Source organism: Talpa europaea (genome assembly GCF_964194135.1).
Source record: "Talpa europaea genome assembly, chromosome: 3".
NCBI classification, from domain to species: Eukaryota; Metazoa; Chordata; class Mammalia; order Eulipotyphla; family Talpidae; genus Talpa; species Talpa europaea.
The window spans coordinates 29,588,135-29,602,046 of record NC_140069.1 but is presented as its reverse complement, the minus strand read 5'-3'; the positions used below and the strand labels follow the sequence as shown (position 1 = coordinate 29,602,046).

The following is a 13,912-nucleotide window of genomic DNA, read 5'->3' as shown; positions in this document are numbered from 1 at the left end:
AGACACGAGGGGCATGGCACAGGCACTTGCTAGGTGGGTTGTGCTCACCTACAGATAGCCTGTGCCTTGCCAGCTTTCATGGGGCCCCAAGCGGGTGTGGGTAAAGTTCTCTCTTGGGGATTTCAGCCCTGGTGCTGCCTATACTTCCCACCCAGCCTTTTCCCCTACTCCCTGAGATGGCTTTTCCTATTTCCAGTCTGCCTGACCTTCATTTTAAGGCGGGACAGAACCCTAATTCTTGACTCTTTCTTCCCTGTTCCCAGTCTGGCAGACAAATGGTAGCCAGAGGGCACTGCACAAGAATAACTATAAGGTGGACACCTTACCGACAGGGGACTTCCCACAAGTCAGGCACATTTAGGCACACTTTCCTTTTCTCCACCCTGTGGAATCCCCAATTCACTGTGAGGAAACTGCAGCTCAGAGTCAGTAAAGGGCTTAAGGGCACCAGCACTTAAGTAATGGGTTCAAACCCTCCTCTGTGACCCTCTGGAAGAGGGTCCTGAGAAACCACCCCCATTTCTGATACTCTAGCAGCAGGTGATGAGGTGGACAGTGAGATTCTGAGTACATCATTTCCCTGCAGCTGGTCCCAACTCCTGTCTTCATTAATTGAGAAGGAAAAAAAAATATGCTCCCAGACCTCCCTTACCCCTTCACTCAAGAATGTCACCCAAGGAGCCCCAGTGCTCAGCAGGTGAGAGGTATGACCCTCAGAAGGGTAAGGACTAGGTTCGGGACCTGAGTGGGGGATAATGCTCAGGATAGGCCCAGGAATAGGGAGGAGATCTCCACAGAGAGGGTTTGGGTTTGGATACCCTCCTCCCAGAAAGAAGACTGTTTTCTTCCCTGCAATCCTGTTCCCATGTAGATCAAGATAAAGACTTAAAAAAATAGTCATTTTGAGAATAGGCATCAGAAATGATGGGAAAAGATTATAATTTATCATCCCCATCCTGTTAGTCCTTTTGGTTATAGGCCCAAGTTCCCTGATCACTGACCTAGTCGTGACCACCCTTTTATATCATCCATTCATGTGGGCAGGTGAGCTGATGGCACAGGGGCTGTGTCTCTCTAACTGGGCAGCCTGTGAGAAAATGTTTCACTAATTTGGGATGCTCTTTAGTCTCAGCAATTGATTTACGCATCTTATGGCTTGCTAATGACTGCCTGCCCAGCTGCTCCAGTCAGCACAGTGGGATCTGGACATCAGGGATACAGAAAGATGGAGCGTGTGTCTAATTGCATCTACATTTGATGGTATGCCAAAGCCAGATGACCATTTTTTATTGGTTTTAATTCTCCATGATCTTAGGTTTTTCATGCCTTGTCTTTGTCCTCCCCATCACTATGATTATCAAGATCTGATTATATGATGGGAGCAGTATTTCTAGGAACTTCTCACGGCCCTTCCTCACACATGCTATCCCTTCTCCTTACAGTCACATGCCCACCCCACTGCCACAGATGCACATAATTCACAGCATTATGCCACTGATACTTTTGAATGTTGCCCATTTTCTCATTTAAAGTGAGTTTGTGGGCCTTCCCGGTGGCGCAGCGGTTGAGTGAAGCTGCCCGCAGCCTTTGCAGCACCGGTTCGATCCCCGGCTGCTCCCCGGCCACCGGAGGAGGGTCCCACATGGCGTGCAGACCTCTCCTGCCACCCGCTGCTCCCCTTGGCAGTATACTTCAGCCCTTCTGCCTGCTCTGCTACCTGCTCTGGCTCTGGTGAATTCTCTCACCCTCCCACACTTCTGACTGTACCCAGTGCTTGTATAAATAAATAAATCTTTAAAAAAAAAATAAAAAATAAAGTGAGTTTGTAATTAATAGTACAGTGATAGCACCCATATGAGTAAATGTTCACAATGCAATTCGAAGTGAATTTCAGTCAGTACTTATTTACATAAGGTTGTGTCTGAGAGACACTCCATAGCCACCAGGCCATGCATGTGTGCTGAGCTATTCCCCTAATTGAAGAGTCTCTGCCTTCCTGGGATGACTCAGTCTGGCTTCCCTGTCCTGTAATGATGGGTTATGTTTTCAGTGAGGCCCTAGTTAACTTTAGTTGAAATATATGTTTCCCAGATGACAAAGAACTTGAGGACCCCACTGTACCTTTGTTGGGAAAGCCTGCTGGTCTCCGAATGGGGGAGCAAGGTGGGGGTCATCCAGGCCTGGCTCAGCAGATAAGGTGTCCTTGACCTTTCAGAAAGGCAGCATCCACCTGGTTAGCAGGAAGTCTGAAGAACCCTTCACTTGCCTTCAAGAAGGTTCTCTGAAGCATGGAGAACAGGTCCAGGTTCCCAGGGTTCTGGAACAAAATGAGTGGGGTGGGGAGCATAGTCTGTGTCAACATGCAGGGCTGCTCAGTGTCGGCCCTAAAGGCCTGCACCCTATCCTAAAACTCACTCTTCTGTTCAAAAATTGCAGCCCCCAATCATTAAGTCTGTGGACCTGGCTCTTTAAGTGTGAAAGGAAGAGGATCTTTCTTTAGAGGAAACCAGCTTTCTTCCTGCATCCTGAGATTGCTCTCATTCATTTTTTTTTAAAAAAAGATTTATTTATTTATGCATACAAGAACTGGAGTACAGGCCAGAAGTGCGAGGGAGGGGGTGAGAGGATTCACCAGAGACAGAATGGGGAGCAGAACAGGCAGATCTACTGAAATACAGTGGGCGAGTCAGGAGAGGTCTGCTGTGCCATGTGGGTCACCTCCCTGGCTGGGAGGTGCAGATTGCTGCAGATTGCTTCATAGTGCTGACGCTTAACCCCTTGTGCCACCAGGGAGGCCCCTGCTCTCATCCATTTTAAGTGATGTTTCCTAATCCAGGTTGTCCTCACTCTGATCTCTGGATTTGAGTCTAGGCACTTCCTTAAGCTCTTTGTTTATTCTCATCCTTCACAAGTATTTACCACATGCCTTCAATGTGCTGGACATATTGTGTTAGGTGCTGGGAACACAGGTGTCATTTTTATCTGGACAGAGTTTAAACTTTCTCAGGGAAGAAAACTACTAAGTACGTACCTGAGAGCTGGGATATGGAGAGAAGAGGGGCAACAGGAGCATGCAGCAGGGAGACCCTCACCTAGTCTAGAAAAAGTCTCCTAAGAGATATTTCTAGAAATTGACGAAGTGAGCTAGCCAGAGATGGAGGATGCTATGGTCTGAATGTTTGTGTCCTCTCCAAATTCACATGTTGAAATATGGAGTCCAAAAGATGATGGTATTTAGAGATGGGGCTTTGGGAGGTGATAACATCATGAGGATAGAGCCTTCGTAAATAGGATTGAATGGGATTAGTGCCCTTATAAAAGAGACCCCACAGAGCTTTCTAGTCCCTTTTGCCATGTGATGATACAAGGAAAAGTTGGTGACCTGGCAAAAGGCTCTTATCTGACTATGCTGCCACCTGATCTTGGACTTGCAACCTCTAGAATTGTGGACAACAATTTTCTGCTATTTAGCCGCTGAGTCTGTGGTGTTTAAGTACAACAGTCAGAACTGATGAAGACAGAAAGTGGAGATCTTTCTGGGCTTAGGAAACTGCACATGCAAGCCCAGGATCTAGAGAATAAATGGAAGGAAGCAAAGTGCACTGGGTATTGAGTATTCAGTGTGAGAGTCAGACTGGTAAGAGAAAGACAGGACAGTGGCTTTTAGGTTTGTATTCAACTGTTTAGCAGCCTTATCTTCCTTAAGAAAACTGTTTTAACTTGTTTCCTGAGACTCTACCAACCTGTCTGACTAGACTGTACTAGAATGGCCACTGAAAGTACAACTAGACCAGGGAACAGTTTCCTCAACTCTAAAATGAAGGAAGTAGACTACTCCATCTCCAAGATCCCTTCCAATCCCAAAATAAGCATTAGTACCTGATAAGTACTCCATAAATAATTGCTGAATGAATGAACTCCTTGCTGTGCCCCACCATTCTCCCCCAGGCTAAAGGCAACCATGATAGTGAGTCAGGGGTGGCACCTTAGGGAGCCACTGTAGATCTCTCCTACAGGAGAGGAGCTTTACTCTGGGGAAATTCCAAGTTGGTTTTCAGACTTGGGTGACTAGAAACCAGTTAGTTCAGAGAGTTAACCACAGTGCAATTGGGTACCTTCTAATTTACTACCTGGGCTTCTTTCTTTTGCGAGACCCATAGCATCTCTACATGCATAAGCTGGTCATTATTTATTTATTTATTCATTCATTCATTCATTCATTCATTTATTTATTTATTTTCTTAAGAGGCATGTATTTTTATTTATTTATTTGTTTGTTTGTTTGTTTGTTTGTACATGCACTGGGTACAGTCAGAAGCGCAGGAGGGTGAGAGAATTCACCAGAGCCAGAGCGGGGAGCAGAGCAGGCAGAAGGACCGAAGTACACTGCTGAGGGGAGCAGCGGGCGGCAGGAGAGGTCTGCGCGCCATGTGGGATCCTCCTCTGGTGGCCGGGGAGCAGCTGGGGATCGAACTGGCGCCACAGAGGCTGCGGGCAGCTTCGCAACCCCGCGCTCAACCGCTGCGCCACCGGGGAGGCCCCATAAGCTGGTCATTTTGCCAGTGTGTGGGAGAGTGAGGAGCCAGCTGACCACCAGCATCCGTACCCTCTGGTTCTCATTTAAAATGTCTGCACAAAAACTCTAGGAGTGGAGGTCTGGTGATCCTCAAATTCAGAGTAGAAAACCTAAGAAATATTTCCTTTCACTCAACAGGTATTTCCAGGGTTGGGGGTCTGTCGTGTACTAGGTATTAGGAGAGGGGGTGCTAGGTGTTGGGCATGATGAGGCTGCAGGACAGGTGTCCTGTGAACCCTGTGAACCCACAGAGTCAAGGACTCTGTGTCTCATCCAAAAACTCTCACACATTATTAAAGGATCTCAGGTAGAGAGAGGGAGTAATGTGAGTGGATTCCCAGTTTGGAAAGTAGACTCAGGTGTCGTCATGGAGGATGAACTGGAGGGCATGAAAATGAATGTGTGGGGAGCAGTTAACAGATGATGCAATAGCCCAAGATAAAGGGGATGGTGTTTGTTTCATGATGGTGGGATGCACAATAATCTGGATTTGGGGACTATTTCTGAATACAGGGTCTGGGTCCATAGACAGCATCAGATCCCTGGTGATTTATTGGAATAATTTTTGGGGCTTTTAAAAGCCCTGAAGCTGAGGCAGCACCCGTACATTTGATGGATATAACAGCTTCTTCTTCTTCTTTTTTTTTTTTGGATATAACAGTTTTGAAGGACAATTTGGAACTTGTAAATGTTCATACCCTTTAACTAGGCAATTCAGCTTCTGGATGTTTATATTTCAGATATGCCACCACATGGTACACAAAACTACATGAATATCTACAAGAGTATCTATTGCAGTATTTATAATATCAATAGCGAAGACGAGAAACCATCTAAATGCCCATCCAGAGACTGGTTAAATGAATTTTAGTGCAGCCTTTGTACAATGTTGTAAACCATTGTTACATCAAAAAAATTACAATAAAAATTTTAAAATAAAGTGAAAATTATGATAGAGTCGATGTAGAGTATCAGCAGTCAGAGGCATACTTTTAACTGTTAGTTCTTTATCTCCCATAGAATTTTGATTTAAATTTTATTTCTAGAATGGGCAAGAGCTTTATATGGCTCATATATCAAAACATCATAAAAAGACATGCTAAGAAGTTTTGCTCCCACTCTTGTCCTTCCAGCCCATTTGCTGCCTCCATCTCCTGTCAATGACTATGGTGGAAGCAAGTTTTCCAAAATGGCCCTCCAGCACCCCCATCTCTTGGTATTCACACACATGTGTAGTGCTCTCCTTCTCTGTTGGTCTGTGTGACCAACAGCATATGGCAAGAAACAGTCTGTCACTTCTCAAATTAAGCTATAAAATACGCTGTGGCTGCTATCTCTGGTGCTCTCTTATTTCTTGTCTCACTCCCGCTGGGGGATACCATATTGTAAGCGGCCTGTGGGGAGGAAACAGAACCTCTAGCCAACAGTCTGTGAGGAACTGAGACCTCCTAATAAGTATCTGAGTGGGCTCAGGACAGATCCTCCAGCTCCGATTTTGCTTAGCTTTTTTTTCTTTAAGTTGCTGGTATTTGTTGTTTACAGCTGCTAAGTTTTGGGGTAACATGTCACTTAGCTATAGCTAATATTCTGCTTTTATTAATTTATTATTTTTCATGTTTCTTTATATGAATACAAACAAATGCAAATATATGTTTATTTTTTCCCACTTTGTTATATACATGGTAGTACACAATGTAATCCACTCTGCCTTTTCCCCTGACTCAGTGATAATTATTGGAGATTTCATGTCATGACATAGTGAACTTCCTCTAATGCTTCACTGTGTAGAATATTTATTCATCTACTCCCTGTTGCTGGATGCTTTTTTCATTTTTACAAATAATGTTGCAATTGAGTAACTTGAAAGTATATGTCAAATACAGGGCAAAGGGATCTGTAGAAGAGAATTCCGTAAGTGAAGTTGATAGAAAGTGCCAGACACTCCCACATAAGGGAATATGAATTTTGAATTTTGTGCCTGTATGGCCTTTTTTATAAAAAGCTCCTGATTATTTTCTCACAATTTAAAGGATGAGTCTTGTCAAATTTCAGGAAACACTATTGTTTTCAGTAAATAGAAAGACTGTAGAATGGGAACTAAGTTGACATGTATTAGATCTTTTCCTTGCTGACATAACTGATAATGTTTCTCTGTACTCACTTGCATGAGACTAATAAAAAAATCATTCCAGAGTATTGATATCAAAGAAAAACGTGAGACTTTCAAAAGATCCCCATGCAGTTTGATGACTTAGGAAATGAACATAGTATTTTCTGATACTAGGAACATATGTGGATTATATAGAAGGCTCTTGGTATGAAGAAAATAAAAAAGCAGAAAATATCCAAAAAAAAAAAAAAAAAAGGCTCCTATGGGTGAATTTCATGCTGATCTGAGGTTGAAAGCTCAGCACTGCTCTCTTCTCTTGTGATAGCATGAGGATGTTGGATAGCATGAGGAAGGAAAGGTTAGAAACTCTCCATGTGTTTTTCAAGCATGTACACAACAACATGTCCAGACAACTGCTAATAAGAAAGCTAAGGAGAACCCAGAATCTGGTCTCGGAGCTTCTCAGAAAGTCAGATAGTTGCAATTAAGACACCCCTTATGGAATGTGGTGGCTGAATCAGCAGGCTCTGGAGGAAAAAAAAAAAAAAGCAGCCCGGTGTACTCGGTGAGCTCAGCCCACTGCCAGGGAAAAACGGGGCCTGATCGGCCTTCGGGGCCTGTGTGGGAAGACTCTCTCCCCATCTTCAAAATCTTCAAGATGAAAACCTGAGCTGGAGCTTAGAAAGAGAACATGGCATGAAAAAGTTTCCAGAAAGAAGGGGTGTGCTGGGACGGGGTGGGGTTGTCTGTCTGGATTGTGGCCTAAAAGATTTATATTTTATTACCTTTGAAAATGGAGTGTTTTTAATATAAATTCATGGTGGGAAAAAAAATGTTCACCTCCTCAGCCAGCCAACTGTCTGTATTTTGGATGACTCAATTGTACTTCCACTCAGCATTACGTGAGGAGCTATCTTGATCATCGGGACATTGAGTCTAGATTGTGCCTAGAGAAGTAAATTGTGCTAAGATTAAACTGGAGGGTCCAACTCTGCTTTGACTCTCTTCTGCCATTACAATTTCTGTTAACCTTACACTATTGTTCCAAGATTTTGGCAGTGCCTCTGTGCAAAAGAAGGCAGGCAAAATTTGTGTTAGAAAGCTCACCTTAGAATAAAGCAATGTAGCAATCAATATTGGCGAAAATATGGGCCTTCTTGCCAGATTACATTTTTAGTCTGGCTTGTTAGCATTTGATCTTGGCAGGTTATTAGCCTTCCCAAACCTTATTTTCCCTGTCTGGTAAGTGAGAATAACAATGGCTGCCTTGACTAACCTACAGGATGACTTGTAAGATTCCCCTCTGAAAAGAAATGCTGAAAAAATGCCAATGATTATGTGCTTCAGAGACTGTAATAACTTCATGTATATCACTGTAGGACTTCTCTATCTGAAATGATTGCTCTATGACATGTGTGTGGTCTCATACAGGTGTGCCTTATTTGATTGCTTTTTACTTCATAGTGTTTCACACATTGGGTTTTTACAAAGATATTGGGTTTTTTACAAAGTGAAGGTTTGTGACAAAGGAGATTACAATTTGGTGAAGGCTGAAGGTCAGCATTTTTTAGCAATAGAATATTTTCATTATTTTTAAATTTTTTTTACATCATTGTTCATTTTTAAACAATATTTGCTCCCCTCCCCACCCGCTCAGCTATAGTCCCCATAGAGTTTCCTTCACCCATACACCCATGCACCATCACCTCAGTCCCCTGTGCTTCTTCCTCTCTCCCTCTGATCCCTCTCCCTCCTCCTCCCCTGCAGTATGTCTCTGATTTATAATTGTCTGTTTTTTCTTTGTTGTGTTTTATACTGTTACTATTTTTTCACACTGATATCTTATTGGGTTCCCCTATATTCCTACTATAAGTGAAACCATGCGATATTTTTCTTTTTCCTTCTGGCTTATTTCACTGAGCATAATTCCTTCTAGCTCCATTCACATTGCTGTGAATGGCATGAGTTTATTGTTTTTGATTGCTGAATAGTATTCCACTGTGTATATATACCCCACATCTTCTTGATCCAGTCATCTATTTTTGGGCATTTGGGTTGTTTCCAGGTTTTTCCTGCAATAAACATAGGGGTACAGGTGTTCTTTTGAATCAATGTTTTTGTGTCCTTTGAGTAGAACCCTAGGAGTGGAATTGCTGGGTCATATGGTAGCTCCATTTTTAGTAGACTGAGGAACCTCCAGACAGCTTTCCATTGTGGTTGGACCAGTTTGCACTCCCACCAGCAATGTAGGAGAGTTCCTTTTTCACCACATCCTCGCCAACACTTGTTGTTGCTTGTTTTTTTGATATGTGCCATTCTTACTGGTGTAAGGAGGTATCTCAATGTGGTTTGATTTGCATTTCCCTGATTATAAGGGATGTTGAACATTTTTTCATATGCCTGTTGGCCATTTGCATTACCTCTTTGGAGAAATGTCTTTTAAGTTCTTCTGCCCATTTCCTGACTGGATTGTTTATTTTGTTTTTGTTGAGTCCTGTGAGTTCTTTGTATATCTTTGTGATCAGTCCCTTATCAGTTGAAAGGAATGCAAAGATTTTTTTCCCATTCAGTGGGGTGTCTCTCTGTTTTGGTTAATGTCTCTTTTGCTGTGCAGAAGCTTTTCAGTTTGATGAAATCCCAGGTGTTTATCTTTTCCTTGACTATCTTTGTTTTGGGTGATGAGTCTTTAAAGATGGGATTGCGATGCATGTCTTGTAGTCTTTTACTTATATTTTCTTCTATATATTTTGTGTTTCAGGTCTTATGTCCAGTTCTCGTACCCACTTTGAATTAATTTTTGTGCATGGTGAGAGGTAGTGGCCTAGTTTCATTTTTTTGCATGTGGTGGTCCAGTTTTCCCAGCACCATTTATTGAACAAACTGTCCATGTTCTGTTGCATATTCTTTGCTCCTTTGTCAAAGATCAGTTGTCCATATAAGTGTGGTTTTATTTCTGGGCTCTCTATTCAGTTCCATTGGTCTGTGTGTCTGTTTTTGTTCCAATACCAAACTGTTTTAATTATTATGGCTTTGTAGTATAGCTTGAAGTTTGGAAGTGTGATACTTCCTTTCTCCTTTGTTTTCATCAATAGGGATTTGGCTATTCATGTTTTTTTGTGGTTCTATATGAATTTCCTCAATATTTGTTCTATTTCTTTGAAGAATGTCATTGAGATTTTTATTGGAATAGCATTAAATCTGTATATTGCTTTTGTTAGGATGGCCATTTTAATAATATTAATTCTTCCAATCCATGAGCAGGGGATGTCTTTCCATTTCTTTGTGCCTTCTTCTATTTCTTTTAACAATGTTTTATCATTTTCTTTGTATAGGTCTTTCACCTCTTTTGTTAGGTTTATTCCCAAGTATTTGATTTTTTTTTAAAGATTTATTTATTTTATTTATACAAGCACTGAGTACAGTCAGAAGCATGGGAGGGTGAGAGAATTCACCAGAGCCAGAGCAGGGAGCAGAACAGGCAGAAGGACCGAGATACACTGCTGAGGGGAGCAGCGGGCGGCAGGAGAGGTCTGCGCGCCATGTGGGACCCTCACCCAGTGGCCAGGTATCGAACCGGTGCTGCAGAGGCTGCGGGCAGCTTCACAACCCAGCACTCAACCGCTGCGCCACCAGGGAGGCCCTTGATTTTTTTGTTTGTTTGTTTCAATTATAAAAGGGATGGTTTTCTTGATTTCTTCTTCTTCAGATTGTTTGTGTATAGAAAGGCAACTAATTTTTGCGTGTTGATTTTGTATCCTGCTATTTTACAGAACTGGTTGATTATTTCCAGTAGTTTTTCTGTGGAGTTTTTAGGATTCTCTACATATATTATCATATCGTCTGCAAATAGTGACAGTTTTACTTCTTCTTTCCCTCTCTGGATTCCTTGTATGTCTTTCTCTTATTGCCCTGGCTAGGACCTCCAGTGCAATAGAATATTTTTAATTGAGATATGTACATTTGTATATTTTTATAGGTATAATGCTATTGCATACTTACTAGACTGCAGTATAAAATAAACAAATTTTATATGCATTGGGATACCAAAAAAGTTGCATGACTCATTTGATGCAATACTGGCTTTGTTGCAATGTACATTTTATTGCTCTAATCTGGAATGGAGCCCTCAGTTTCTCTGAGGTGAGCCTGTAAAAAGTCACTGCCCACCTGCCCTGTGGTATCAAACTTTTAATATATTATCCTGTCATGGGAAGGGCTCTAGAACATTGGTAGTAGATGAGATGAGGTTTACCCACACATGGAGGTGAAGATGTACCCTGAAATGCTCATTTTGGTAATTCAATAAAATATACAGAATATTACAAATCAGCCTGGTTTTCACAGGTTCACAAACTTGCTCCCATAGCAGCCGCCCCAGCCCTGCAGCTGGCAGTGCCATTCTTTGCTTGTTCAGTCTGGCAACCTCTTTTTGTTATGTCCATGTAGAGAGGGACTCCTGACAACAACCTATCAGCAAAGCCTGTAGGCTCTACCTATGAAATATAGCCAGTCGGACCACTTCTCCCACCCTGGTCAGGCCACCAGGCTTATCACCATAGATTTCTTCCAGTGATCCATGCTGGATCCATGCCCCAATCTATACATGGCAATCCTTTCACAAAAGTCAGTTCATATCACTCTGTTGCTCAGAACCTGCCAGTGGCCCCTTCTCACTCAGTCTGACCACTGCCTGTGACTCCTACACACTGCCCCTGGGCCTCACCGACCTCACCCCTGCCAGGCTCAGGTTACTTGGGTTATACTAGTCCCCTTGCCTTTCTGGAGCCATGCAAGCACTTTCCTATCTTTGCATTTTGCAGCTGCTGTTCTTCCTTGGGGGCGGGCGCCGCTCTCTCCCAGGTACCATCTGCTCACTGGTCTCTCTCTTCAGGACTTTGCCGCCTTATCTGAATACAACATGTAAGATAAACAGCCCTCTCCACACCCTAAACCAGTGGGCAGTCTCTAGCCCCCTTAGTCTGCTTTTTCTCCATAACACTTGTCCCCACTGACACATATTTTTATTTGTCTATTGTTTGTCTTCCCCCTCATCCCTCCTACTGCTACAGCCAAATGTTAGCTTCACAAAATCAGAAACTATTTTATTGTTATATCCCCAGAGCCTAAAACAGTGCCTGAATCAGAGTAGGGCCTCACAAAGTATTTGTTGACCATGAACAAATGTATTGATGGGCTAGCTAGTAATTAGTGAAGTTTAACTTCTAATATTTATAGACCTTTTAAATCTGTACATTTGTAAGTTTGTTTCCTAACTTTTGTTCATTTTTTTTCCCTACAGAAATCATTTTCTCTGTATATGCTCTACATACTCAAATTTTTTGTACATAAATTGCTTTTTATGTTGAAATGTACACTGTAGGATAAGATACTGTTTTCATTTAAGGAATCTGACAGGTGTTTTAATATTGATAAGTCACTGATACATGAATAATTTCCTTCTGTTTCTCTAATTTTAACTGGATTCTCAGAATTGGACTCTTGTGCTTTGGGCGATCATGGTTGTGAGCATTCATGTGTAAGCAGTGAAGACTCTTTTGTCTGCCGATGCTTTGAAGGGTATACGCTCCGTGAAGATGGGAAAACCTGCAGAAGTAAGTTTTCAGAGGAGTTGGCTAATATTACTGTGTCTGACTTCTGCATGAAATCCACCATCTTGATTATCTGTAAATCAGTTATTCTCAAAAGCCAATGCTACACTTTAACTAAGTGTAATGTGGGATCCTGAATGAAATCTTGGATCAGTAAAAAATTTCATTTAATAAAAACAAAGGGAATGGAAATAAACTGTGAACTTTAGTTGATAATAATATATCAGCATTGGTCCATTAATTGTAATGCATCATACTCATTTAAGAGGTTAACAATAGGGACAGTGGGTATGGGGTTTATGAGAACTCTGCACTACATTCTGTTCTTCTGTCTAAAATTGGCCTAACAAAGTCCAAGGAAAACAAAGAAATGTGCAAACAAAAAAGTCAATGTCAAAGCAAGAACAAATGTTGCTCATTTGTGTTCTATCGCAAGGAGATGTGGTTTAGCATTGTGCTCTAGTAGAAAGAGGTGCATCCTGAAATCCAAGATTCTATGAACCCCTAGTGCTGCCATTTATTTCCTGGACATGTTTCTTGACTTCTCTGAGCCCCTGTTTACTTATATTTAATAGGCCATTGTTGTTTCTTGTAGTACAGATCCCTGAGAGAGATCACCCGCTGAGGGGACTATTCTTCTATCTCAGAAAGCAGAGCTGCTTAGATGAGGCCCAGATACTCTTTGTATAATCAAAGGGAGTGTGTTGTTCTGAGCAAATGATTTTCACCCCTATAGTCACCTTTTTCTTGAATTTCTCAAGGCACTTAATAAAGAGCAACCCATGCTCTTGTTCAAAGAAAAGATGTATAACAAATGATTACTCCCATTTTTCAAACAAAAAGATAAGGCTCCGAGAGGTTAAGTGTTCCCTCACATCATATATACTATGTCAAGGACAAAACCAAAATAACATTTCAGTGTTGCTAATCTAAAATGAGGTTTACTCTCCTAAGTAATCATGCCAACAGTGTTTCCATTCTTACATCAGAAACTATATCTGCAGAAAACTAATGATGGATTGCATTTTTATGAGATCCTGGTGGGTGATGATGATGATGATAGTGAGAAACGTTGAAAAGTTAGCCCCACTTAGAGTTTCTGGACTTCATTCTCAATTTTTTTTTTCCTTCCCTGTCAAGGATCACTGAGCTCAAGTGGCTCTTGAGTTCAGTAGCTGAGATAAATGGATCCTCCAAGGTAAAGCCGGGGAAAATTTATGTTGGTGAAGTTATTTTACTTGCTCTGCTATCCTCAGGGAAAGATGTCTGCCAAGCAGTAGACCACGGCTGTGAACACATGTGTGTGAGCAGCGATGAGTCGTACATCTGCAAGTGCTTGGAGGGATTCTGGCTCGCTGAGGATGGGAAACGCTGTATAAGTAAGTGGCCTCAAGGTAGAGATGAACTTTTCCATCTGTGGGACTCAGATGGTTACAGAACTTCATTTCATCTTTATAATCTCCTTTTATTATCAATGTCACAAATCTAAGTTCCTGCCTAGAGAGCTCTGAAAGTGTTTTGTTAGTGATGAGTACAGTAGACCCCTATTTCTTCAGGGATTTCTCAGTACAGGTCCTGAGTTGTCAGGTTCTTTGCCTTTTTTCATTTTCTTCTGAC

General features: G+C 41.9%; 1 protein-coding gene across 3 annotated transcripts in view; it reads left to right on the top strand.

Annotated features, from left to right (window-relative positions):
* The window catches only part of MATN2 (matrilin 2), a gene marked incomplete at its 3' end in the record, with an annotated part of 114,132 nt that overhangs the window by 87,350 nt on the left and 12,870 nt on the right, over positions 1–13,912 (top strand). For all 3 annotated transcript variants that reach the window (XM_084230323.1, XM_084230322.1, XM_084230321.1), the window contains 2 exons: positions 12,176–12,298; positions 13,552–13,674. In XM_084230323.1, coding sequence (XP_084086449.1) covers positions 12,176–12,298; positions 13,552–13,674 — 246 coding nt within the window. The remainder of the gene's footprint in view (positions 1–12,175; positions 12,299–13,551; positions 13,675–13,912) is intronic.